Source organism: Takifugu flavidus, chromosome 3 (genome assembly GCF_003711565.1).
Source record: "Takifugu flavidus isolate HTHZ2018 chromosome 3, ASM371156v2, whole genome shotgun sequence".
Lineage (NCBI taxonomy): Eukaryota > Metazoa > Chordata > Actinopteri > Tetraodontiformes > Tetraodontidae > Takifugu > Takifugu flavidus.
Window position 1 is genome coordinate 18,490,759 of NC_079522.1, and position 26,495 is coordinate 18,517,253.

The 26,495-nt window shown below is 39.4% G+C and overlaps 4 protein-coding genes and 1 long non-coding RNA gene across 8 annotated transcripts; 4 read left to right on the plus strand and 1 right to left on the minus strand.

The window, feature by feature from the left end:
* Positions 1-294: 294 nt before the first annotated feature.
* tmem205 (transmembrane protein 205) lies at positions 295-5,357 on the plus strand. 3 transcript variants are annotated; one of them, XM_057028840.1, is made up of 4 exons: positions 295-428; positions 3,990-4,096; positions 4,181-4,344; positions 4,430-5,357. In XM_057028840.1, exons 2-4 carry the CDS (start codon positions 3,997-3,999, stop codon positions 4,730-4,732), a joined length of 567 nt encoding a protein of 188 aa, XP_056884820.1. In that variant the 5' UTR covers positions 295-428; positions 3,990-3,996; the 3' UTR covers positions 4,733-5,357. The 3 variants fall into 3 exon arrangements, with proteins under 3 accessions (XP_056884820.1, XP_056884818.1, XP_056884819.1); XM_057028838.1 differs by lacking the exon at positions 295-428 and adding an exon at positions 3,301-3,436; XM_057028839.1 differs by lacking the exon at positions 295-428 and adding an exon at positions 3,469-3,599.
* Positions 5,358-6,298: 941 nt separating this feature from the next.
* On the plus strand, positions 6,299-14,777 carry rab3db (RAB3D, member RAS oncogene family, b). Of its 2 annotated transcripts, none has more exons than XM_057026353.1 (5): positions 6,299-6,503; positions 8,784-9,020; positions 11,761-11,879; positions 12,106-12,230; positions 12,579-14,777. In XM_057026353.1, exons 2-5 carry the CDS (start codon positions 8,784-8,786, stop codon positions 12,764-12,766), a joined length of 669 nt encoding a protein of 222 aa, XP_056882333.1. In that variant the 5' UTR covers positions 6,299-6,503; the 3' UTR covers positions 12,767-14,777. The 2 variants fall into 2 exon arrangements, with proteins under 2 accessions (XP_056882333.1, XP_056882332.1); XM_057026352.1 differs by having other exon boundaries at positions 6,306-6,584.
* Positions 14,778-19,369: 4,592 nt separating this feature from the next.
* epor (erythropoietin receptor) lies at positions 19,370-25,003 on the plus strand. Its single transcript, XM_057026350.1, has 8 exons — positions 19,370-19,673; positions 20,022-20,157; positions 20,381-20,547; positions 21,980-22,131; positions 22,244-22,400; positions 22,557-22,644; positions 22,773-22,860; positions 23,152-25,003. Exons 1-8 carry the CDS (start codon positions 19,571-19,573, stop codon positions 23,860-23,862), a joined length of 1,602 nt encoding a protein of 533 aa, XP_056882330.1. The 5' UTR covers positions 19,370-19,570; the 3' UTR covers positions 23,863-25,003.
* On the plus strand, positions 20,736-21,708 carry LOC130522239 (uncharacterized). The gene is made up of 2 exons (XR_008949577.1): positions 20,736-21,414; positions 21,461-21,708. It is a non-coding gene; the product is annotated as an uncharacterized LOC130522239 (long non-coding RNA).
* swsap1 (SWIM-type zinc finger 7 associated protein 1) lies at positions 24,942-26,385 on the minus strand. The gene is made up of 2 exons (XM_057026351.1): positions 26,035-26,385; positions 24,942-25,573 (listed from the first exon to the last, which is right to left on the minus strand). The coding sequence occupies exons 1-2, from the start codon at positions 26,293-26,295 to the stop codon at positions 25,028-25,030; spliced, it is 807 nt and encodes a 268-aa protein (XP_056882331.1). The 5' UTR covers positions 26,296-26,385; the 3' UTR covers positions 24,942-25,027.
* Between the last annotated feature and the right edge of the window lie 110 nt (positions 26,386-26,495).

Genomic DNA, 26,495 nt, shown 5'->3' on the forward strand with positions numbered 1-26,495 from the left:
GGGGGCACCCTAACTAGGTGCCCGAGCCACCTCATCTGGCTCCTCTCAACGCAGAGCAGCAGTGGCAGAGCTTCTCACCCTATCTCTAAGGGAGAGCCCAGCCTTCCTACGGAGGAAGCTCATTTCGGCCGCTTGTACCCGTGATCTTGTTCTTTCAGTCATGACCCAAAGCTCATGACCATAGGTGAGGGTAGGAACGAAGATCGACCGATAAATCGAGAGCTTCGCCTTTCGGCTCAGCTCTCTCTTCACCACTACGGACCGGTGCTGCACCGATCTGCCTGTCGATCTCCTGCTCCATTCTTCCCCCACTCGTGAACAAGACCCCGAGGTACTTGAACTCCTCCACTTGGGGCAGGATCTCCTCCTTGACCCGGAGAAGGCACTCCACATTTTCCTGGTTGAGAACCATGGCCTCGGATTTGGAGGTGCTGATTTTCATCCCAGCCGCTTCACATGCGGCGGCGAACAGATCCAGTGATTGTTGGAGGTCACGGGCTGATGACGCCAACAGGACCACATCATCCGCAAAAAGCAGAGACCCGATCCTGAGGTCACCAAGCCGGACCCCCTCAAACCCATGACTGCACCTAGTACTTGATTATAGAGTTTGTAAATGCCCTATTCGCAAGACACAATGTTCTTCTTAATATTAAACCTGAATGATATTTTGAAAAATTAAAAATTTCAGTTTAAAAAATTGCTTGATTTCCTTTTGTGTCCCCAGTCACTTGAATGTTTCACTCAGATGTAGCTTTTTTTTTTCTTTATCTTTTGACGCAGGCCTAATCCTTGCCTTTTGCCAAGGAACCCACAGAAGACATCTTGTAGTAATAACTTGTTTGTTACTAACTTTTTTCTTACTAATCAAGTTCTATGGCCTTATCTTGGTGATGGCAAACTATATTATGGACTAGATTGAGCAAGTTCACCCTAAATATAATCTGTGTACTGTCAAAACATTGTGGACAATCGTGACAACCATCTCGTTTTTGACTTTTTTTGCTTTGTTTGTTTATTTGTTTTGTTCTTCCTCAAATTAAAGTTTAAAGCGTATTAAATGTTGAAAGAAATTTGTTAATGTTGTGATCCCTAATGAGTATTTATTAGGTTTTTCCAGGATGGTCTCATATATCTTAGAATAGGAACCTATAGTGGCCGACCAGGGCCAACGAGCTGCACACAGCCAGACGCTGCAAACACAGGAATGCTGCAAAAACACAGAAAACAAATGTAACAGAAAAATGTGGTAATGAGCATTTGTGGGTTTGGTGCATTGCTCAAGGGTACCTCAGCAGTACGCTGAAGGTGTTCTGGTACCTTCACCTACTACACCTGGGTCTTGAACTGAGAACCCTCTGCTTCTCAGCCCAGTTCCCAACAGCTACCACCACCAATTTTAATGCGTTTTCGTATTTGCAGCATTTCTCTATCACGTTTGTTTTGTGGGTTTGCAAGTTTTTGCTTTGCTTCATGTCTGCGATTGCAACATTTTCCTCTTGCATTTGTTTTATCAGTCTTTGCATCCTTCCTGTGTTTGCAGCACGTTTACTCTTTTGCAGTGCATTTGCCTCTGTCAGCCACAATATATTTTTTCTACACATTATAAAATTCTCTGGTGTCTGCTGTCACTATTTCCTGGGACTCCTAGATGGAGGCCAAGTACTTTTCAAAATTAGGTCTTTTTTTTAATAGGAGTATGGGTGATGAACAAGTCATCAAACATTACATACAAATTGTCTAGTAAACTATGTGGTCAATAGTGAGTAAAGCATCTGATGAGGTCTGGGTAGAACCAAGTGGTGTGTAAGACTTCTCCTGCCATTTCCTCCAAGAGAGCTTAATGTATCATCATTTTGTATAAGAGGATCAAACTAAAATGATTATGATGATCCAACTAAATGATAACCCAACTAAAGTCCCCTCACTTTTCTTTAAGTGGCTGCTTGTGGTTGTGAGTTTGTGCTATTTTAATGACAAGGACAGTAAGTCTACTCAAAGTGTACATTGTCAGCGATTGGATGAAAGGACAACCTGTTTTTGTGTGGGTTCTCTCCAGATACCAGCTTCCTCCTAGAGTCCAAAAGCATGCATGTGGAAGCTAGATGTGTTAACTACTAAAGTTGATCCTTGTCACAGTCTGCTCCATCCTAATCAGCACAGTCTTTCACAGCCATATCTTTCCTTTGCCTGTCAACTCAATCTCCTGCACATGTTCAAGTTTCAGATATTTAAAACCCCTGGCACTCACTCTTTGTCAGATTGTTTGTGTGTGCATGCCAGACTCTCCAGCATTATTTCTTGGACTGATTTCCTGGTTTTGACCCTGCCTGTTCCTGACCAGCGTGTCCTGTTCCCGTGCTGGTAAACTGCTTTCTTCCATTTGAACATGTCTGCATGCCTGATCCCTGCCTCTTACCATTTGCCTGAGTTCTTCCATGGAATTATTTCCTGGATTACTTGGATGCTGTATTCCTTGGTGAACTGAAACTGTTTCCTAATAAAATAAGTGCTCCACCATTGCTGCTGTGCTGCTTCTGGGTCCTGCTTCTGCCCATGACAGAGTTTAGGTTTCATTGAGATTATGAAGGTCTGTCTATATTTATTAGCAGACTGGTGATTATTCCAGATTAACACGACATTAATCTGTAAAGTTTTCATCCAGAACCACAGTTGATGGGTACTGAACAATCACTCACATGACCAACTCATCCCTCAGCACTTGCACCTTTCCATCCACATTTAAAGGGGTGCAGGTGACTCAAGAAGCCCTCCCTCAATCCAATTGAAGTGAGAAATTATCACTTGGTCTCCATTTTACCAGACCATTGAAAGATTAGTTTTGAAGCAGTTCACCAAGATCCTGTTAGAAAACCAATATGGTCCCAAGAGTGGCTGTTCCACTGAATTTGAACATTTGTCTATGATTTATTTTTTGCCGAAGCAGTTGCTCACATCTTGGTTCTGGTTTTGCTCAATTTATTAGCTATATTTGATATAGATGACCACCATATCCTTCACTCCATTCTCTCTGGCATCGGCATTGCTGGAAATGTATTTTTCTGGTGTGAATCTTACCTATCTAGGCCTTCATTCAGGTTGTTGTGGCAAGGTCGGCTTTTTGCTGCACATCTAGCTGGAGTCATTTTTAGGTCGGTTTTTAACCATCAACAATGAGGTCCACCTTATTTGTAAAGTGGAAAGTGTTAATTTAATAAGACATTTTAAAGGATTACTAAAAAGGCCAAAGTGGAGAATTGTTATCTTAAGTTTAAGGCCAGGAACGCCCTCAAAGATGCCATTGGTCTGTCTTTCTTCGAGGGGCGTGGTTTAAGACTTGAGCGGAAGTGGCGCGAGTGAACGTTGGACTAGTAATAATAAATATTAATAAATATTACGCGACTTTTTCCTGTGGTACCGACAGAAGAAAAGAAAGGCAAGTGTGGATTTGCAAAGTTGCCTTAGTTATAAAATAGCAACAAATCGTCTGAATACTTTGTAGTAGTTGGAGAAGCGTAATATACCACGAAGCTCTTTATTAGCTTGCTAACATGCAGAGTCGGACTGTGTGTTTTCCTCGGTCACACCATATTATCGAGGTGCTGCTGCAGGATTTTTATTTTATTTTTCTCTACAAGAATGTCATCATTGAATTATAGGCTGCTGCAAAAGAATAGATACGAGACCTTAATTTGGGTTCCGGTTCTGTTGTTATTTCTGTTTATGACTGAAAATCTAACATTTTTTTGCTTTTGATCTGTAGAAAAACTAATTCTCAAACGCCATAATTTATAGATTTTCCCATTATTTATCTTTTATTTCTTCATTTGTCAACATTTACAAGCTATAAATTACATTACAGTTGTAGCATTGAAATGTGTCGCTGTCATGAAATGTGCTGTACATTGTACTTGTTCTTAAAAGGTTTTGATTTAGCTATTTAAAAAAAAAAATACAGAATCAATCAGTCATATTTCTGTTTTACACAGCACCAAAATGGTGACAGAAGGAGACCCCACAGCCGCAGCTAAAGTGCTTCATCTTCTAGTGCTCTCATTCACCTGGGGAATGCAGGTCTGGGTTACCTTCATCGCAGGTACAGACTAAAATCATGTCTGCATGAGATTCAGCTTACCTTCCTGATCACTCCTTCCTGATCTCTGATTATGTGTGCTTTTAGGTTTCGTGCTGGTCCAGCAGGTTACGTTACACACCTTTGGCCTAGTGCAGAGTAAACTCTTCCCTGTTTATTTCTACTGTCAGATGGGCAGCAGCGTCATCAGCCTGGCTTTGTACGCTGTGTACCATCCTAGAGAGCTGCTCAATGGCCATGAAAGTGTACAGGTTGGGGCCCTATCGTGCACATTTTAATCTACTTAAAATTGATATTTACAATCAAATCATGACCATCATTTTTATTTTCTTTCAGATGGCTTTATACTTTGTGGCCCTGATCATGGCTTTTCTGAATGCCCAGTGGTTTGGCCCATCAGTCACTGAACTGATGCTACAAAAGATGGAGATAGAGAAGAGTCATGGCCTGGGCAATCAGATTGGCTGGAAAAGCCAGAGGGAAGCGTATGCTAAGCTCAGAGAGCAAGATCCCAAGTACCGTGGGTATAGGAACTCATTTGGCCGTTACCATGGCCTGTCTAGCCTTTGCAACTTGGTTGGCTTCTTGTGCACCACAACTAATTTGGTTTATCTAGCTCTTAATCTTTCTAATATTTAGCTAAGATGATCTGCTTGTATCTTTACATTTTGAATTAAATGGCAAAATATGTCTAAATTGTGTGTATGTGTGCAGAAAAAAAATCTGTCAGTACGAGTGTTATTATTAATCACTGACAATGAAGTTTAACAGAATTCTCAAAATTTCAGTAAGCAAAATCCTTTTTTTCCTTTTTTTTACACTTAGTTTTTATTTTTAAGTAATATCTGACTATACTCTATATCGAGAATACAATTTTGTGGTAATAAATAACTTTTATCCAAGTTGTTCATCATCATTTGTGAGCAATTGTCTTGTACCACCAGCAGTGGGTTTTATAACAAGTAAATTATGAAATTTGTGGCACCGTTCATTACTAGAGTATATAAAATATCATCTTAAAATTATCTGCAGATTGGAAGGATAGTGCTAATCAAGCATTCATTTGTTTGACTGAAAAGTATTGAAAGTAACAATTCTCATTAACAAATAAATACTAATATTTAATGTGTATTATAATTTAAGTAAGTGTAAAGATCTAACTATTAATCTACTTCAATTACTCATTTGAGAAACAGCACAGGAGATGTTCTTTAACCATCATAATGTTTAATAAAGAAATAACAATTTTAACCTAATTAATGCATTCTCAGTGGTGGTTTTAAATATTTTTAAGTGATGTTTACCTTTTCCTTTCTGAAAGGTTAGGTCAACTGCTTATAGTGCGAGAGAGGCTAAATGGACTGTATTCCATTAAACATATCTCCGGCTGGATCCGGCCTGTGAGCACGAAAAAACAAAATTCCTCCTGTGAAGAGTAAAACATGAGGAAGTAGAATAAAAGGTGTGAGGAACTTTCACCAAGCAACTTTCTACTCACACCTGTTTAGGGATTCAAAGGATTGTTATAGTCAATTCTTCTGTGCAGAGACATGCAGAAGAATGGAAATGCCATTTCTCACTCACTCATTGGCTATGTACAGTATATGTAAAATACAAATATATATGAAATATAGAGTGACTCAGACACAGAGATTAATAAGAACCTACCTACAGTACAGTATTGAAGGCAGTGCAATATGCACTTTTCTTTTCAGTGGCGGGATGTATAAGTCAGGAAAAAAGCAGCAGATGAGGTTTCTGGTGTGACTCCAAGCGAACATGAACAGTAGAGCCACAGTTAAAAGAGAAACAATAAGAAGGTGCTGCCTGAAGGCTGTTTTGTACTAGGGCCATGCTGGATTTTCTTGTTTTGATATTTCTGTTATGTTAGGCTAATCACTTACTGCTTGTTTCTTTGTTTTGTTACATTTAAATGCAGCAATACTTTTTTCAAATAAAGTTTTGATGTCCATAATACTATGAAATGGGGCAAACAGGAGAGGGGCCCTGTTTGTCTCATTTTATAGTATTTTGATGTCCATAATACTATAAAATGAGACAAACAGGAGCGGGGCCCTGTCCTACATGTATAAAAACTGGAAATGTAGTGGCCACACATATTCTAATTTACGTGACGTCAGCACTGGCGCGCGCACGCACACACCTGCTGCTGGGTGTGTTCGCCGGTGCTGTGAGAGCGCGTGCGTGCGCGCGCGGGCCGGTTGATCAGCCAGTCCTCGAGCGCTCGAGGTTGTTCCGGTTTTTTCCGAGCGCGTGGACGCGGTCGCTTCTCCGCAGGGATCCAGCTGCAGCCCTGCGTAGCCAGACTTCCCGAGTCTGCGAGCGAATATCCGGGACACCAGAGAGCAGAGGAGGCGGTCTGGAGCCGGAGCTGGGAAGGATATTTCAGGTGTTTGCTCTGCGCTTTTCCGGCATCAGTATCGCTGTCGCAAAACAACCAGTTTGGACATTTGCTTTCTTCCTCAAGGATGTAAGTTTGTTTAAGTTTTATGCGCTTAAATGATTTTTCCGCTTTCGTCTGGTGCGGAAAAGAAAGTTTCTTTCCATGTCCGCTAACAGGTTTTCCTCATCTAATTGACTTTAGCATTGGCTGCTGTTGTGAGCATATTTGGAGCGGTGGTAATGAATAATCTCATGGGTTATCGCCAACGTTTGCGCTTCGGCCACTTCCCCAATGATGTGACAGCTGGAAACTAATCAATACGTACCCGGTCATTTCCTGCGGGCTGGGCAGCCAGCTGCTGCTTCCCAGATGAGCAAACAATGCAAGATAGCACAGCAGTCTTTTCTAGCGTTACAATCATTCACTCAGATGTCCTTTATTTGGTTTGGGCGATTGCTTCTTTTCACTCAAGATCTGTGGCTTTTTGCTGTCTATTGTTGCCCTTCTTTTTAACTCCCGAGTGAAGGTGGCTCTCTAATTAGTCTTTTATATTGCTTTGAATGGATAATAGTGCCCTTGCAAGAGTGATATTCTCTATGTTAAGTGCTGTTTTGAAGAATTTGGAAAATGTTATATTAAACTATGAAACAATTAATCTGCAGACCATCTTCAGGTATAGATTATATATATATATATATATATAGTTGGTAGATTGCAGGTTTGAGTTTTTTGGTGTGACATTTAAAATGTCTCCATATGTTTTGATATATTTTGAACTTTAAAGGAGTATATCCTGGAATCCATGTTGGGATCACTAAGCATTGGAAATATTTCTATTATACATACAAAAGTGAGAGAGGATTTTTGGTTTTTCCACATTTAATAAAATTCATGAAATTTGGCTTGTTTGCCTTGAGCCATCATGGGTTGGGGAATACATGTAAGACATCGACTAGTTTTACCCGAGGCGTAGGAGCTGTGCTCATGAAGTTTCTATATGTAAATGACTTTTCGATCAGGTGGTGGTGTCAGGAATATATTGGCTGTTAGCCTGACTCTGCAGATGCATCATGTGATTGAAGATTTTGTTTTGGAAAGATTAAAGAACCTGGAAATGAGGCCTTTGTGTAATTCTCAGAAACTGTGTTTAAGCACATGTGCCTTGGTGCAGAATGACCAGTGACATTGTGAAAGAGCATTGTGTTGTTTTCCACCCTCAAAAAGTGATATTTCTTAAACGACCACAAAATTGCACAGACTTGTGCAAAAAAGGTATTTTTCAATGTCAAAGTAGATCCAATTCCAATACTAAACACACACCAATTAATCTCAGGTTAGTAGCCTATTTAGGATTTTTTACATAAAACTTTATATTTTTTAATACACCACTAATGCTTTTGAGGAACACTTTTGTTAAAATGGCCTGAATGTTGTTAAATACGTTACTTTTATGGACTTTTTCTGGCAGTTTTAGAGGCACTGTTAATTTCAGTGCATTTTAATTACATATAACAATATCACATGGACATGCAAGGTCACAAATGTGAGATTGATCTGATTGGAACATCACCAAACATGGCTCCGTGCGAGTGTTTCCGAGCAGGTCCTTCATTCTTTCATCTCCACTCTTCTGGTTTTGCCATAGGCCTTGGTGCTTGTGTGCTGTCTGCTCCAATAATCTCCATATGACCAATAAATGCTGAAGGTGCTGGTTGCTTCGACAAGTGATGGTTCCTCCTGGTAGCAGAGGCCTATCTCCATGGAGATGAGGCAGTGCTGATACACACTCTGTGTACAGACTAAAGGTTTTAATGGCAGATAATCTAATAGCTGGCCTGGAGTGAACAGCGACTGGTGACAAGTCCTGGATGTGATACTCTCTACAATCCAGCACCTCCACTGACACTGATGAGGAATTAGTTGCAGTAAACAGAAAATGTACTTTAATGTGTTTTGTGTGTCCTGTTTGCTTCATGTTCAAGGAGGTGCCTGTGGATCCACTAAGGCTTTAGTGTGCTGCTGCAGGAGTATAAGCAATGGCCTCCTTCCTTTTCTTGATTCCAACCTGATTGTTTATATATGAAGTGCTCAGGATATATCTGTACAACTGATTAAAGTGAAGCTAAAGTAGATGTCATGAGAAACAGCAGTGATTAAGGGAGAGCGAGAGAAAGGAAAAAAAATTCTTGTAGAGACAATGAAATTCTTAGCCACAGTATTAATATTTGTATTATTCATCCTGTATTAAATAATTCTCTCCTTAACCATTTGTAAATTCCTTCCTAGATGGCATCAACTGATTCAAGGCTCCAGCAACAGTCCTCACAGAAGGATGCAGCAGACCAGAACTTTGATTACATGTTCAAGCTGCTTATCATCGGCAACAGCAGCGTGGGCAAAACCTCCTTCCTTTTCCGCTATGCAGATGACTCCTTTACATCTGCCTTTGTTAGCACCGTGGGGATTGACTTCAAGGTGAAGACAGTTTTCCGTAACGACAAGAGAATCAAGTTGCAGATATGGGTGAGTGGAAATGTGAAACATAGTCATGGATTTCATTTGTGATATTACAAAGTATTATATTCATATTTCTATTTATTGTTAGTTTAGACTGGCAACATTTCCAGAAGAGTGGATATTTTCTTCTATCAAAATCTGACAGAGAGCAAAAAAATGTTAATATTTTTTATCTAATTTGAATTCTGTTCACTTTGCTAAAAGGTTGGAAAATTGCAACGTGAACATGCTATGGTTGTATTTTAAAAGGCTAAAACCATGGCTTGTATGTTTAAATTCTATCCATATGCAATGAAAAGACAATTCAACTGATGATTCATGTGAATAAACAGTTAGTAAGCCTACATGTAACGCATAAATGGCAACTGCAATGACTCAACGGCAGAGGAACACACACCAAAACACACAGTAAGCTAGCTGATAGAACATGTCTGTGATGGCAGAAGAGCAGGATTGATCATGACTATAATAGTATCATTATCTGGGGCTTGAAAGGGAGAACATGGTGTTTGTGCCCAGTCCAATTGCCGATAGCGCTTTTGACAAAGTAGAATTATAAGACCTGGATTTTCCATGACTCAGGAAACAGACGAAGTCTCCATATCAGCATTTGTATTAAGAATATAGTGGAGCACTGTTGTAACAGTGTAGTTACAGGGTGGGACGAGTATGTACGTCCTATGTATTCTAGTATGTATTCCTCTGTTAGTACCATTATTTTTTGTTAATGTTTGCAGGTCTTACACTTATTTTAAGGTCATTACAGATTGTTCTTGTCCATCTCCATGGAGTTAATGGTAACAATAGATTTTTAACAGACAGTGAATCTGTAATTGATTCCGTCATGGGTATCCTAAATCAGTCCTCGAGGCTCCCACCAAGGCAAGTGGGAACCCAGGTGGGAAGTTGTCTAGCTGCCTTCTAAGGCCTGGGTTTTGACAATTTATACCAATTAATAAGCACAATCTCGAAAAAAGAATGTTGACATAAATGAATCATTGATTTTACTCGAGGAAAAACGAGAGTTTTGCCCCAGTTTATGTGAGGACACTTGGTCCACCTGGCTTTTAGACCCAATTCCCACACCATTTTTAAAAACATTTTAAAAGTTTTTTTGTTTTTTTTTGAGGAATGACTGTTATACATGGTGAATTGTTTTAATCAGACAGGTGTCTCTTTCAAAATGGCGGCGGGGGTGTGGAGGCAGCATTCAGTTACTATAGCCTCCCTGTGCACTTCATGGTTGATTTTTGTGTCCTTTTATTTGTTTTTAAATGTCTTAATCCTCTTGGGCCTTCTTACCTACCCTCTGACCTGCTCCTATCAACCCTTGCACAACCTGAGGTCCTTACCTACTACTTGAGTCTAGTAGTTTGAGATGCACAAACTGCCTTTTGTCAGCTTGGCTGTTTCCGCTCTTATGCTGTCGCGTTTGTCCTTGGTCTTGATGAAATACAGTCGACCAACACCAGAAGATGACACAGCTCTCCAAATGAGAGCAGTGACTTTGGAAGTTTTCCAATGGATTTTACGCAGCTTTCATTTTTGTGCATCTCTACTCGTCCTCCAGACTCCAAATTAAATGGAACATTTGCTTTCACTGAAAGACTGTCAAAGTTTATTTCTGGGCCTCGGTAAAACACCCCTAACCTTGTGTCTGGTCACTCCATGTGAATGCTCAAAGATGCAGTCTTTCCTGTAGCTTGTGTACCTTTCCAATCACATTTTTCTTGCAATCAGTGTTCGATACTGGGAACAGCCAGCTTCTTTAACTCTTACTTTTTCTGATTCATTCTCTATGGTCAGTGATGGATGGATGGATATAAATATCAGTACCTATATCTGTCTCTCTATTGATCATCTATCGATAGGTAAATCAAACATTCCTTTTTGATTGAGCTGCAGAAATGTTAGTTGAAATGTTGGTTTTTTTTTACCATTTTTAATGGTCTTTGAGATACACTTGTCTAGCTGCCCATAACTCATTGTGGGTCCTCAAAACTGACCATCCTGATAAGGCACTACAAGGCCCGTGAACAGTGAAAAGCGGACTAGTCTCATTACTCATTTAGTGTGCAGACACTGTTTACATCAGTACTTTTTGTTTCACAGAAACCTATTTTCTAATCCTAAAACAAACAAACTCACCTTTTGCACACAGCCACACATTTTGTGCTTTGTAGACCAGGAGATGACACTCTGTGTATGCCCTGAATAGAAACAAACGATGCTTAAGTTGAGGGTCCAATGACGTCAGGGGACCCTCCCTGTTTGTTGTCATATAAAGATCTACATCACACAGTAGGGAGCCCATGTTTTACTGGCTAGAGCACAGATATATGTCCCATTATGCAGCAAATACATGTGTTGACCTTTTAGTATGAGCTAAAGATACAACTGTAATATTTGACACTGCTATATACAAAGAGAGCATATATAAGATAAACATCTTGTACAGAGAGGTTCTCTCTTCCTTGATAAAGTGATTGGGCTGGCTGCTTGGTGGAATGGTACATCCATTACTGGTCTTAAGTTAGCTGGACAACCCAAACCATGGCCTCATCCTCATCCTGCTCCTGTCTGAGGGGAAAACAGCACATACCTTATCAATAGATACGTGTGTGTGTGTGTGTGTGTGTGTGTGTGTGTGTGTGTGTGTGTGTGTTGTCGGAGATCTTATTTTGGTGCTTGGTAGAGCCTACTAAATTCAAAGTGGAAACGACTGCATGTGTTTTTATTGATATAGGACACAGCAGGACAGGAGCGATATCGCACTATAACCACAGCCTATTACAGAGGAGCCATGGGCTTCTTGCTCATGTATGACATCACTAACCAGGACTCATTCAAAGCGGTTCAGGACTGGTGAGTCTCAGAATTTTAATGTCTATTTTTTCAGCAATCTGGGTAGTTACACATTAACTAGTTAAGTTACTTTGTTCATCCTTGTCTGTCATGAAGTTCTTTTGTTCAGGGATTCTGAGGTGTAAAGGCAATCCTTTCCTGGACTCTTTGTTTAACCCATATTATCTGTTTTTGTTGTTTTTCCAATTACATTTCGCAATACGGAATGCTAAATTTTGTTTTACAGGGCCACACAAATCAAGACATACTCATGGGACAATGCTCAGGTGATCCTAGTGGGTAACAAGTGTGACCTGGAGGACGATAGACTGGTGCCCACAGAGGATGGCCAACGACTAGCGGAGGAACTCGGTAAAACCAATTCTCTTTTATTTGTTTATTTAAAGCTACATTTTTGCCCCTCGTACATTATACGTTAAGAGAAATACTTGAATGGTGTTATTCACATTTGTGCAATGTGTACGGTAATTTCTTCGTAACATATTTGCTGCAAAAAATACCAGAGTAGTATTTGATTCAAACTAGTTTTTTTCAGAATTCCGAATCATTTTAAGTGAATTTAATATCAAATACATTTGGGTGACCTTTATGTTGTAATAGCATATTTAACTTATCTTTACTGAAGTATTATTTTAGCTGGCATTTTTCTTTTTTTTCTTTAAAGTCGATTTAGTAAAATCCTGTTTTTGTGAACCACAGGTTTTCAGTTCTTTGAAGCCAGTGCAAAAGACAACATCAATGTAAAACAAGTATTTGAACGTCTTGTTGACATCATCTGTGACAAAATGAGCGAGAGTATGGAAGGAGACAACAATTTCCTGTCCAGCCAAGGGAAGCAAAGCCTTAAAGACTCGCCTTCAGACAGCTCTGGGGGCTGTGCTTGTTAAGCCATTTCTGTCGGTCGGTCGGTCGGTCGGTCGGTCTTTCTGACACACGCACGCACGCACACATACAGACACATACACACACATACACACACACATACACACATACATACATACATGTGTGTGTGTGTGTGTTTATATAGATATAGATATATTGCTACAGACTGCAACTCTTCCTTAGTGTCAGTCCAGCTCAACTTGAACTTGGCAGAGTGTCTGTAGTTTCAACCCAGTGCAGTGAAACCGATATTACTTCACTTGACTTCTCTGTCTGTTTGTCACAATTTTAAAAAGTGGTTATAACATCTTGCTCATAAATTTCTTTTACATTTTTGGTGACAAATAAAAAGCTTCTGTCAAAAAGTCTCTTTCAAGGGCTCAAGCATTGGCATCCATATAGTGTACATTTGCTACTTTATAGTTTATTTTTTAAATTAAATTTACCCATAAACTCAACCATGGAGGACGAGTGTTAGCAAACACTTACTTGTGTTGTAAGTTTTGGCACTAACAGCTATTAAAAGGATTGAACTGCAGACTCAAACGCAGCCTGACACAGTGTCTGTTCAGTGACTGGATGTGGAAATTCTGAAGGCAGCTGCCAAAATAATGGTTCAGAGAGGAATGTGTTTGCTGTGGTCTTATTGATGAGAAATAATTAATTTATGTATGTTATGTAATGTGTCTTAATTAACATTGCTTAACATTTTAAAGCCATTATCTATCACTGAACTCTTTAGACCACCTGACAGCATTGAAAATGGAGTTAATTCTATCATTATATCACTAAAAAGGTTATAAAATATTTGTGTGAAAGTGTGAAAATCATGACTGCATCCTTCAGGGTTACGAGGGTAAGGGGAATAATCAGCACGTAGTTAATATTACAAATGACTAACACATTTATGATCATGTCATTAATGCTGAATGAAACAGATTGTGGAACAATATAGGTTCCACCTGTCTTTTTCAGAGAAAACCTTTTTTTTTACTATGTTATCTTTTTCTTGCTATTTATTTGGCTTATATATATCAAACTGTACTTTGCATAGATCATGGTGACTGCATGACTGAGTGCTTACAGGGCTAGTGTTCAGTGGTTTATTATAAAAACAAAACCTAATACCCTAAAATGTTGACCAGCTGAATTCCATACCAAACAAGCCTTCCTCATTTGACACCCCATCTCTGCCCCACTACCCCACCCCATCTTCTTTGCCTTTTAAGCTGCACAGTAGTTAATATTAATGTTTCTGTGTCATATCTGCTGAAAACTATGTCATGGTCAACCAAACTGGAATAGAAAGAGCCATTGAATCTCATGAATCTCTCTCTTCATGAAAAATGAAACTCAAGTCTAGCTTTTATTTTCTATACATTGCCACTTAACTGATTTCTGTCCACCTGCTCACTACTGCCCTTTACCTGGTATCAACCAGTACCGCTTACTATGCCATAACTGGATGCCGTGGCAATAGGGGTTTACAACTGACTGTCGCTTCCTTTTTCGGTTGTTATCTCTTAGCTTTCACACCAGCATGTGCTGCTTAATACTGATAGTTTTTGCAATATCTGATAGCATATATCAATGTATATGGCACCACAATTAACACAGTAACCAACTCATAACACTATTTTAATTTTACAGTTTTTACATTTTAGTTTTTGTTTAAACCATAATGACCTTAGGAAGAATATTATGATGGATCAATAATCAGATATTAAAGTTAGATTTAGCTAAGGTGAAAGTATGGCTGCTGCTGCCCCCTCCCCATCTCCGGTAACATGTTAATTGTTACTAAGCATTTAACCAATGTGTACCTGCCACCTGAAATTGGTGCTTTATTACAGGCAAGTATGACAGTTTTCACTTTCCTGAAACTTAAAAATCATCACATTTGATTAGTGGTAAGAACCATTTTTGGCTTTGATGGTGTTGGATTAAATAATTTGGGGAAAATGTATCTGTATAACAAAATTTGTCAAGGTTTGTGAAAATAAAGAATATTCAGCATTCCTGCGTGTGAATGGCATGTCAAACCCTTTTTGTTTTTTTAAAATTCAGACATAATTTAAAATAGAAACAGTCGACTATTATATATTGAAGCTACAATTATTGAACATTAGTCTGTTGGTCTCTGCCTATTCTATCCTCTACCTGTCCTCCCCCCTTCTCTCTCTCTACCCAGCCGGCCATCAGCAGGAGGGTCCCCCTACATGAGCCTGGTCCTGCTCAAGGTTTCTTCCTGTTAAAGGGGGGTTTTTCCTTGCCATTGTTGCTTGTTGGGGGTTAGGCCCTGGGATTCTGTAAAGCGTCTAGAAACAATTTTGATTGTAACAGACGCTATATAAATAAAGATTGATTGATTATTTGATTTGATGTCTGCTAGAACAGATATTTCATCTGGTGCATTCTAGCACTCAGTTTAAATTCAGTAGTAATCTAAATGCCCTTGGGATAAATGTCCCCAGTGCAAAATTTTACTACTACGATAAACTACATATATCATATGATAAACTACACCATATAGAAAATTTGCTCAAAAAAATAAAACTAAGAGCGTCCTTGGCCTACCATCAATCCTTGTGTATTTAATTTTTAGATTCCAGAGTTTCTATTTTTAACATCCCAAAGCCCGTATCTATTAAATAGCTGGCACTGAATTTGAAAAGTTCTCTCTCGAGCATTTGGCACCTAAGACTTGCTCCAGAGTTCCTCTGGACCTGAAAGAAATGACCTCCCTTGGAACTTGTAAGAATTTTATGACTGCTTTAGAATCTTAACACACACGCTCTTGTTTCAAATAACAATACCTAATTTTTATTGCTCTGAATTAGCACACATTTTAGATCTTTTTTTATTGTGTATTTTATGCATTTTGTTATTGTATGTTTTGTATTGTCTGATTTAATTTGTTGCAACTAGTTGTACTTTAAGACATTGTCTTGATGAGACTTCCTTTGAGCGGGCGGCACGGTGGTGTGGTGGTTAGCACTGTTGCCTCACAGCAAGGATGTCCTGGGTTCGATCCCTGGTTGTGCTAGGGACTTTCTGTGTAGAGTTTGCATGTTCTCCCTGTGCCTGCGTGGGTTCTCTCAGGGTACTCCGGCTTCCTCCCACAGTCCAAAGACATGCATGATTGGGGATTAGGCTAATTGGAAACTCTAAAAATTGCCCGTGCCCGTGAGTGTGAGAGAGAATAGTTGTTTGTCTATATGTGTTAGCCCTGCGATTGACTGGCGTCCAGTCCAGGGTGTACCCTGCCTCCGCCCATTGTGCTGGGATAGGCTCCAGTCCCCCCGCCACCCTCAGTGGAGGAACAAGTGGTAGAAAGTGAGTGAGTGAGTGAGTGAGTGAGACTTCCTTTGAAAAACAGGCCTTTGCACCTCAGTAGGACTGGGTTGAATAAAGACAAAAAAATAGGTGTCCATTGTTGCACACTGTTATCATTTAATTAGTATTTTGTTAACATTTGCAGAAAGCTTCCAGATATGTGTGGTCAGAATTCACTTCATCTGGGGTAACAGTGATTGTTACATTATACATTTAAGAAAAAACATTGGCCCTCTTTTTTAATTGGAAAAAGTCTTCTTTTTTTCTGTAATGACCAGACTAGCAATGTAAAGGTAATTCTACTGTTTAAGAGTATTTCCTGTCAATAATTATGCATGCTTAACTTATAATTAATAAGTGCGCTTTAAAAGCTAAAGATTTCACATTTGGTCTAAAACTTGATTTCACATACCCTCCAAAATGTAAAATGGTTCCTAATGATTAATGGCATATATGTGTAACACAAAACTGCATCTCCAGCTCTGCTACAAGCCACATTGTGAAGTTTGTGGACAAAAACAGTGGTGAGTGTCATAAGGACAACGACAACATGGCCTACAGAAAGGAGTTGGAGCAGCTACTAGATTAGTGCAGGGAGAAAACCTGAATCTGATAATGGACAATTAAAAAGAGATCATTGTCGACTCAGGATAAACCACCCCAGCCACGCTCCTCTCCTTATCAACAACAGGGCTGTGAAGGTGGCCAACAGCACCAATTTTCTGTACATCACAGTCACCCTCACCTGGCCTATAAACAGTGCATCATTATTGAAGTGGGCATAGCCACATCTGCATCTCCTGTGGCGAATGAAGAGATCCCACCTGCCCCCATCCATCCTCATCACCTTCAACAAGAGTACCATAGAGAGTATCCTCACTGCAGCTGTATCTCTGTTTGGTGTAGAGACTGCAGGGCCTCTGGCTGGAGGAACATGGAGAGGACAGTGGAGAGATCACAAGGACTTCTCTCCCCCTTCTTTTTCCCTCATTCAGGTTATTGCATTGAAGTACTGCATGACCTGAGCAATCATCAGTTTTTACCCATCAGAGAGTGTTCACCCTCCCGGAAGAGGATCAGGACGCTGGACCACCAGATTGCAGAATAGCTTTTTCCTCCATCTATCAGATTGTAAATTTGAAAATAACAGATGTATATGTGTATATCTGACTGGCAAATAAAACCTACAGTATGTCTATTTATATATTTGTGAAGGATGGTAATAATGGAGGGTTAAGAGAAATGTTCCATTGATAGATGTAATCAGTCATTTAAAAAAGGAAGTGTCATTGCAATCCTTTTCACCATGCAGTCACATGAACATGGTGAGGACTTCCTAACCCCAAAACATTCATCTCCAGCCTTTTTTCATATTATCTGAGGAACCAGAGAAACCACACTCTGCCATTGTTCTTGAAAACATTTCACATCCTCCTCTTCCTGCACTGAGGTCAGTCACGTGCAGGATTCTTCCTTTTGTGGTGCATTTTAAACTGAACATAGCTCTGCTTTCAGTTTTCACTCCGAAAGCCTGTTTCGAACTACATTTGCAGTAGCTATCGTGTGTTAATAGTTCTTTCTTTTTTGCCTCATATTGTCCCACACATAATTTTTTATAATTATTGCAGATTTTGATTGACTGCATTTATATAGTGCAGAGTGCATGACCACATACTGTAGCTGCATTTGTACATTGATAGCAGAGATCAACTCACATGAATAACCAATTAAGATTCACACACCCACGATGCAGTTAAATGAACCTTTTTGGGCTTCAGCATCTTTACTGGGTGATGTGCTGTTGCAATGGTGAAATACTCACCTCAGCTACAGCAGCTCATGTTGTTACCTATTGGGTGAATCAATTAATGCAGCTGGAGGAGTTTGTATATATTACATGGGGAGGCCCACCCAAACGACTCCTTATTTTAGAAAATTCTCTGTATTTTGATTTCTTTCTCTTTTTAAATTTATTTTTTGTCTTACTAAATGGTTTTCTGGTTTGTTGAGAATGCGAGAATGCAAAAGTGAACTGAATCAGTACTTTTAAAATTGGTTTATTAAAATGAGAAGCAAAAAAAGATAATTACTTTTCTCACATGAGGACATGTACATTTTGAAAGCATAAGTTAAAATATTTGTTTTCTTGGTTGGATTTTTTGCATTATCAGACTGTTCTTCACAGTCAATAATGATGCAAAGAAGGTCTGGACTTCAATTTTAAGTGATATGGGTGGACTAACCCCCAAACACCCCTACCTCTGCACATCACTAATGATGCAAAAATGGGTTTGATTGCATATTAAGATATAGGAATGGGCTAACACTGTCCCTCCTCACCAGTCCCCTTGATAGTTATTTATCAAGGTTAAAGAAATTTGGAACATCTGCAGCTCTGATAATGAGGCATGGATGAAGAAAAACATACAAGTGCAGCAAATAGATAAGAAATGGTCAACTTCTTGTGGGTGTGGGATTTGCCTTTACTCGTTGGCTTGTTTCTCTGATACATGCAGGAACCAAACTGGTGTCTGCTGCTGTCACGTTTGTGATTCTTGTTTGTGATTCTCTTTATACACTGTAATTTTATTCTAATTTTTGTGACTGTGAATGTAGTGAAATATCATTCTTTCTGTAAGTTCTTTTTATATATTAGCAGTGTGTTGTAATCGCGTTGTGTATTTGTGATTGCACTTTTTGAGAATCTTTAATACAGACTAAAGGTGCTTTTTTCCCCCTGAAAAGCAGGGATTGTGAAAAGGGCTTTTCTGTGTGGGGTTTGCATGTTCTCCCAGTGGCTTTAGGCCCCTGTGAACTCATTCCTGGGATTAATTTGATGGATAGATGGATGGATAACAAAGCATTTACAAATTGGCAAACAAATTTAAGTAACGTTTAACTGAGTATTTGAGTTAACAACATATTTGAAAATTTGTTTGCGTTTTTAAGCTCACATTACAACTGCAGTTTTAATATTCTTATTTTTTTCTCAGAAATTCCAAAATAGATTTGTTTCATTCGAAATATGAAAGAAAGGAAGCTAAATGAAAAAAGGTAACTATAAAGGTAGATAGGTTTTGTAATTCCTATTTGATTTATTTGAATATTAAGTATTGTTAAATAATGCTTTTTCCGCCGATATTGACGCACATTTAAATACACACTAACTGTGCTGTTAATGAGTCCAACATCATAAACAAGTGGTAAACAGCGATGAGCGCGTGTTTCCCGCCTATCGCAAGTCAAACTTTGTCAGACGTATCTCGTGCCACCTCAGCCTGGACCACCTCGTGAGACGGTATCCAGTTCGCGTTGTGCTCACCTTATCACTCAGCAGCAGGCGGTGAGACCGCTCTGCGCTCTTCTGCTATCTGAACAAACAAAACAAAACAAGGAGAGCGACGGACAACGGTCCTGCTGTTATACCTGTAGACAACGGCGGACCAGAGTGTATTCACGGAGAAGACAAAAGGATGATAACCTATCACCTGAACCAGTTGTTGCTCCTCACCGTCATATTCAGCGCCACGCAAACATCTGCCAGCGTCCAAGGAGCGCGAGACTTCAGCAAAAAGGGTAAAGTCTTAAACTGCAGTCATACCAGGGAACTTAATCCAGATATTTTGATGTGGTAAACAATCAGGGATTTAAACTATTATTATTTTATTAACTGTTCTGAAATTACATATTGTATACTTAATTTTTGAGTTCTTGTAGAATTGAAAAAAGAAATTATCCTTATACCCACAGTACATATGCTGTCACAGGACAGAATGAGACTATGTTACTATGCCAATAAATACGTATGTGTCCATAAAATACCCAGTATGGAAGATTGTAATTAATATTTAACATATTTGACGAGTCCAGGTAAAAAAAGAAAAGCTTATCGGCTGTCATATTCTGTTGCTCTCATCTCCTCAGTGTCCATAATGCTGAAAGAAGACCCTAAAACTCCAAAATGTTTTGCTGAAGGCAGGAAAGACTTCACATGTTTCTGGGAGGAGGATGAGGAGAGGGCTGAATCACTGGATCAGTACTCCTTCAAATACACTTACCAGTAAGTCCCATTTCCCTTAGGATAGTGTTTAACATCTGTAGAAATCTTTTCAAAGTCTACTGTATGTGTTCTTTGCCTTTCATTTGCAAATATCAAACACCATAATTTCTTAATATCAGAGTCCTAATAGTTTGAGTCAAAAATTATTATGTTCTATCAGCCTAAATATATACAAAATGGCCCTCTGTGACCCTTCAGCATTTGTGTTTGTCTCTTTACGCAGGAATGAAAATAGCAGTAGATGCCCACTGAGAAGCATCCCTGCAACACATGGTAAACGACTGTTCATCTGCCATCTGAACCAACCAAAGATGTTTGTCCAAATGGACATGGAAGTTCATCGCAAGGGAATGCTGATTTACAATCGCAGCCTCCTTGTAGAGATGGTCTGTAAGTTCTTCTACTGTAAACTCTGCTATAATGCCTGCTGAGAGGTGCATGGAACATACAAAGACAAACAACCACTGACACATTTATACCCAGGTCAATTTAGAGCAGCCAATATGCCTTTGCCCCAAATGCGTGGCTTTGGACTGTGGAAGGGAGCCAGAGTTAACAGAGAGAACTCCACATTTAAAACCCTCTGGTCCCCAGGGAATTAAAATCTGCACCTTCTTGCTGAGACGACAACGGCTCTAACATTGTTCATATGTCATCACAACAAATTTATTATGCGTTATATAAGCTCAATTCAATTAAGATTCTTCAGTTCAGTGATTCGTTGAAAGAAAGAGTGTTTGCACCACTCCCAATTTCCCAGGGAGTTCTTGAAGAAGGTCCTGAGTCCACCCTCCTTTGCTTTGCTGTTGTATTGGCTACGAAGCCAATGTGTCTCCCCGTGTATCTGCCTTGAGTGAGGCTGGTCCTGCAGCCAAACAATATGTGCCTGAGTGTTGCTGGAGTTGCACACAGGGGCAAGATTGATCCTTTCCAAGCCATTGCTGAAGATATACCAGAGAGGGCAGCACATCTTACCTGGCTCGATGATGAAGCTCAGTCTGTTGGTTTGATGCTCCAGAGTTTCTTCTTCTCGACACTTTCGCACTTGATCCAGCAGCCCTACTTGCTTGTGCTATGGTTTTGGAACATCTGGCTGCTTCCTCCTGTTGGCGCACCTCCTCTACCACCATGTTTTATTGCTCAGTTGTTGATGCCTTTTGCCAGAGTGGTGTTCCATGGCCAAACCCTCCCCTACCTTGCTGGATGTGGCCGACTACTTGATGATGGAGGAGAGCAGCCTGGTCCTCCAGCACAGCTGTGGCTGGGGTCAACTTATTTCCTATAAGTTGACCCCAGTCACCAGAGTAGAAGTGGCATTTCTCACTACAGGGTCCCAGGAATCAGGAACATGTCCAGCCTTGGCACTTGGGCCCTGTCACTGTCGAGAACAATGCTGCTGAGGCAGTTGGGTAGTCCAAGGCACTTCTACTCATGGGAGTTCTCCAGCCTGTTTGCATAGCCTTGCTAGAACTAGTACATCATCAACGCAACAGAAATCTGTCAATTTGTGTTTATGATATAATTAAATTGTCTTTGCAACAGAGCATAAAAGGCTAATGGAGCATTATTGTAGGAAAGAGGATTAAGGCCCTGTGTGGGAAAAATATCAAGCATATTATAAAGCTCTAAATTTTCAGATAACAGAGCAAGTCCACTCTTGTAGTCACATCAACTTTTCTACTGTTTTTAAAAAAAAGTATCATTTGAATATAATGACTGATTATAGCCAGGAAACTGTTTAAAATGGTATCAGTCACTTCTTGCGAGCTAGCAGACAACTTTTTCTTGGATTTCTTTTAAATTGTGTCTATCTCCTTTAAAGTTCTTTTAGATCCTCCAGCAAATGTGACAGTGACCAGCACTACAAAGCAAGGTCAGTTGAATGTGACCTGGGTGCCGCCACCTCTGAAATATATGGATGACAGCATGGTGTATGAGGTCAGCTACAGCACAGTGGACAGTCACATGTGGCAGGTATAATGTTAATTTATTCCTTTTATACAATAATGGTAATATTTTACATTTAAATCTAAAGTATCACAATTATTAATTGGTACATGGACCTGGTCTGATGAACTACACATAGGTGGAGATGGTACAAGCCAGTTCAGAGTTGATCCTGAGAGGATTGCAGCCCGGTACAAAGTATAAAGTGCGGGTCCGAGTGAAGCTCGATGGGATTAGTTACAGTGGTTATTGGAGCGCCTGGAGTGAGTCTGTTTTGATAGAGACACTGCCTGCAGGTCAGTTTTTCCAATATCAAAAATATATCAAATATAATGTACACAATATGCGCTAAACCTGTATATATACCTGTATATTGAGGTTCAAATAAGATTATCCTAGTTGGTTTCTGGCCTCTTACCATAATTGCTGTTCTTTCATATTGCATCATCCAGAACTGGACCCTCTCATTTTGTCCTTGGTTCTAATCATCTTCTTTGTACTAATTGGGCTGTTCTTTACCACACTCATGTCCCATCGCAGGTCAGTCAAGCTTGAACGCATCACTTATTATATTTGCACAACAAATATTGTACTGTCACCATCAGAATCTTAATCATTTGCCAAGAAAATAGAATTTTATATTTTTCAGTATCGTATACTCTTTGCAGGTATCTGGTCAAAAAGATTTGGCCAAAAATTCCAACCCCTGACAGCAAGTTTCATGGACTGTTTACTATTTATGGTGGGGAATTTCAGGTAAGAATACCACAACTACATTATATGACCTTCTGGTTTTGGTGCTGATAGTACTATAGAATAGGTTTAAAATAAGAGTAGGGTAGAATAAAGATCACTAATACAACTACTACTTTGTTTAATATCTGCACACAATAATTGCACAGACTAATGGTGTTAACAGTAGTGTAGAGGCCACTTATTGTAAATAGCTTGTTTGATATCATTCACTAGGACAGAAATATCAAATTTAAACCACAACCAGATTATCCTACCAGGACATTGAACACTAACCTTGCGAATTTTGTTCAGTTGTGGTTGGAGCAGACCATTGGCCTATGGGTGATACCAGTGTTCTTCAATTCAGAAGAATTATCTTCTTCATTGGAAGTGCTTTCAGAGCTCTATAACTGCCCCTCAAGATCTTCCCAACTCCTGACCAAAGATTCTAATTTTTTGGCCACACACACCTGTGTGATGAACAGCATGGTTGAGAGAGAGAATTCTGAAGGAGCCCATTCAACTCTTCCAGAGGACTGGAAAACCACAACAAATAATGAAATGCCAATGGACAGCTGGAGGGCAGCCCAGCATAATGCTGTTCCTTGCAGCAAGTCCTCTTTTATGGAGGCTCAAGATGCCTATGTTACTCTCAGCACCAACAACCACAGAGAAGAGGAAAATCTCGACAACATCCTTGAGGAGACTTTACCTCTTGAGACAAATTTTGCCTCCAGAAAACAAATATGTGAATCTCATTCTGACCTCGGGTCCATGCAGCAGAGCTCTGGTTTGAGCCACCTTTCTTCACAGTCCAGCTTTGAATACCCAAACTATGCTTGGATGTCCAAGGTCTACACTTATATGGCAGCAGTAGACTCTGGGGTCTCAGTGGATTATAGCCCAATGCACAGAGTGGATGCTATCGGGAAAATGATCCACACTAATGAGTATAAGAATGGGATCGATGCCCAAAAAAGACCATTCCTGGTGGAAACAAACCCCATACATGATGAGAGCTGAGACAGACTAAATAACATGGTGGACTACACATCAACTGAGCCTTGAAACAGGTTGAAAAAAGCTAAGTGGAAATTTACCTAAAGCCACGCTGCATTTAAAAACATTGATAAGGAGTTTGGTTGGATTCAACTTTAGATCCTTATCATGTGCCATCTGGTAAGAATGTACCATTTTGATGTTTGATTAAACAAAAAAAAAACCTCTGTGAAATAGCGAGTTCAATTGAGTTATAGTTCTAGATATGTGACTTGTAATACTGATACTACAACTGAATAATTTTAAGTTCATGGTACAATGTTTACAACTTCACTGCATTTTTAACCCATAGAGGACAGAATTTGATAAAGTCATATAACCAAATGAGAGAGAATACACTACTCATTCATATTTAGATTGATTTCTAACAAAGTGATAATAAATCAACTAAAAGTTGCTAAATAAAAAGTCATCATCCCAACATTACCATGTATAAAATTCATATGCAAAAGCCTTATGTAATTAATTACAAACATAACTTATCCCCAGAGGAACACTCAGTAGCGTAAATACGATAAAACAAAAAAAGCAAACAGTGTTAACCAAAGACGTATACACTATGGTGAAGTGGGATTTGATTTTTATTGTTTCTCATCATTGTACTCTAAAATAAATGAACTGCTCTGAGCATGAGCACAACAGTGTTTTACTTTGACATTTGAAGTCAATTTTCCTCATCTGATTAAAACAGTTTTATAAAATAAAAAGATGAACATTTTCCTTGTTTTGGGAGAAGGAATTAAACTAGACATTCTCCCCTTTTTTCTGACGTTACCCATTTAAATTTGTTTACAACAAAAGCTATACAATAATCCCCAATAATTTTATTTACCTTTTACTTTTACATGAAAAATTCCCTTTGCACCCTGTAGTTTTGATGTCAATACATTTACAATTTTAAGGAAACCACTTTAACTGTAAAAGTGACTTTTGTTTGTACATATTTTTCTAAGCAACTCTCATTGTCTAATGCAACTTAAGCTGTTTTACATATTTTTATTGCTGTTTGGTTATTGTGCTTTGGATTTTTTTTTAAAAAAAAGTGTTTATTTTTATGTTTTCTTACCCACAATGTGACATTAAAAAGAGAAATATCTGAATGACATCTCTGCTTTCCTCTTATATATATTTAAACCATCTTAAACTCCATTAAACCATCACAAAAGATTAAGAGTTGCCACTCTTGGTCTACACGATTCCTGTCCTCACAATCCCCTGCATTGAAGGCTGTTGTTCCCGAAATGTAGATGTGCCAGACCTCCTGTAGAGCAGCTGCTTCAACTTCATTACTCTCATCTCGAGTCAGAGTACAGCGACACTGGAAAAACCGATCAAGAACATCAAGGACTGAATCGTTGCCATGCATCTGTCCACCAGCATTTCTGGTGTCTTCTTCTGATATGTATGAGGCAATGAGTTGGCAGGGAGCAGAGCTGTTGGAGCCTTGCTTGAGGAAGACAGCTGTGTCGCACAGCAGCGCAGACAGATGAGCAGCGCGAGACAACTGTTCCGGATGGAATCCAACTTGTCCGCTGCCTCCAGGGCCACACAGGTAGGCTTCCAACCTGTCAACAATGATCAGGGATGGGGGTGTAGATGTGCTGTTAGACTCATGGAGACCAGCCACCTGCTGCAGCAATTCCTCCAGTGTTCGGGGATAGCAAAACTTGATTTTCTTAAATCAAAAGGGACAAGAAATACGAAAAGGTCAAGGTTAATCGCAAGTCATTGGCAATTAATATGAGACATAATAATTATGTTAATGTTATTCTGCGAGTTAAAAACAAATGAAATGATAACTGGCACTTAACCTCCCTTCTGTCAACATAAACAATAAATTACATTCCAAAATAACTACATAAAAATAAACAAATAAGCTTGAATGAAATAAGCTTAATCGTATTAATACGATTATGGTCTTTTGTATACTGTTGCATACTACCTGAAAAAAAATTTGGGGGGTAAATTACTTTTAAAGAAAAATTAGTAAATCATCAGTGAGTCAATTGATGGAACCGCCACGGAGAAATTTTACAACCTGGCTTCCCAACTAATTTATTGAGGTATAAAATTATTTGTTAAATACATAGAAACAGAGCATCTGTAAAATATGCGTAATGGAGAGGTGGTTAGTACCTTTAGGCTCTCAGGGTTGACGAAAGGGGCACATTTCTGGACAAACGGTGGGAGATGTTGAATGTGTGTCTGGGTGAAGAAAACAGCTTTGCCACCCAGCTGAGAGGCAGCAGTCACAGCCGTCAACAACAACAACGAGCGGCTGATGTTTTGCTCTCCAACCAACAATGTGCTGTAAATTGACGGGGTGCCTGGGAGCTCTTTCCTGACTTGGTCTTGAGATGAAAATGTCCTAAACACACGAGATAGTGCGTCCGCCATGGAGGAATATCAAGTCTACACAAACTAAATACGAATGTGGTTTGGAAATGAGAACACCTACAATTCCCGCCACCGCCTACGTGTTCTGCGTATTTCCGGTTCGTCATTGTTCCGTGTGAGTATTGTATTCTTTTTTTTATATAAATAAATTTTGTTCGACTTCGGAGCACGAATCCACAATCGATTAATTAATCTTATTC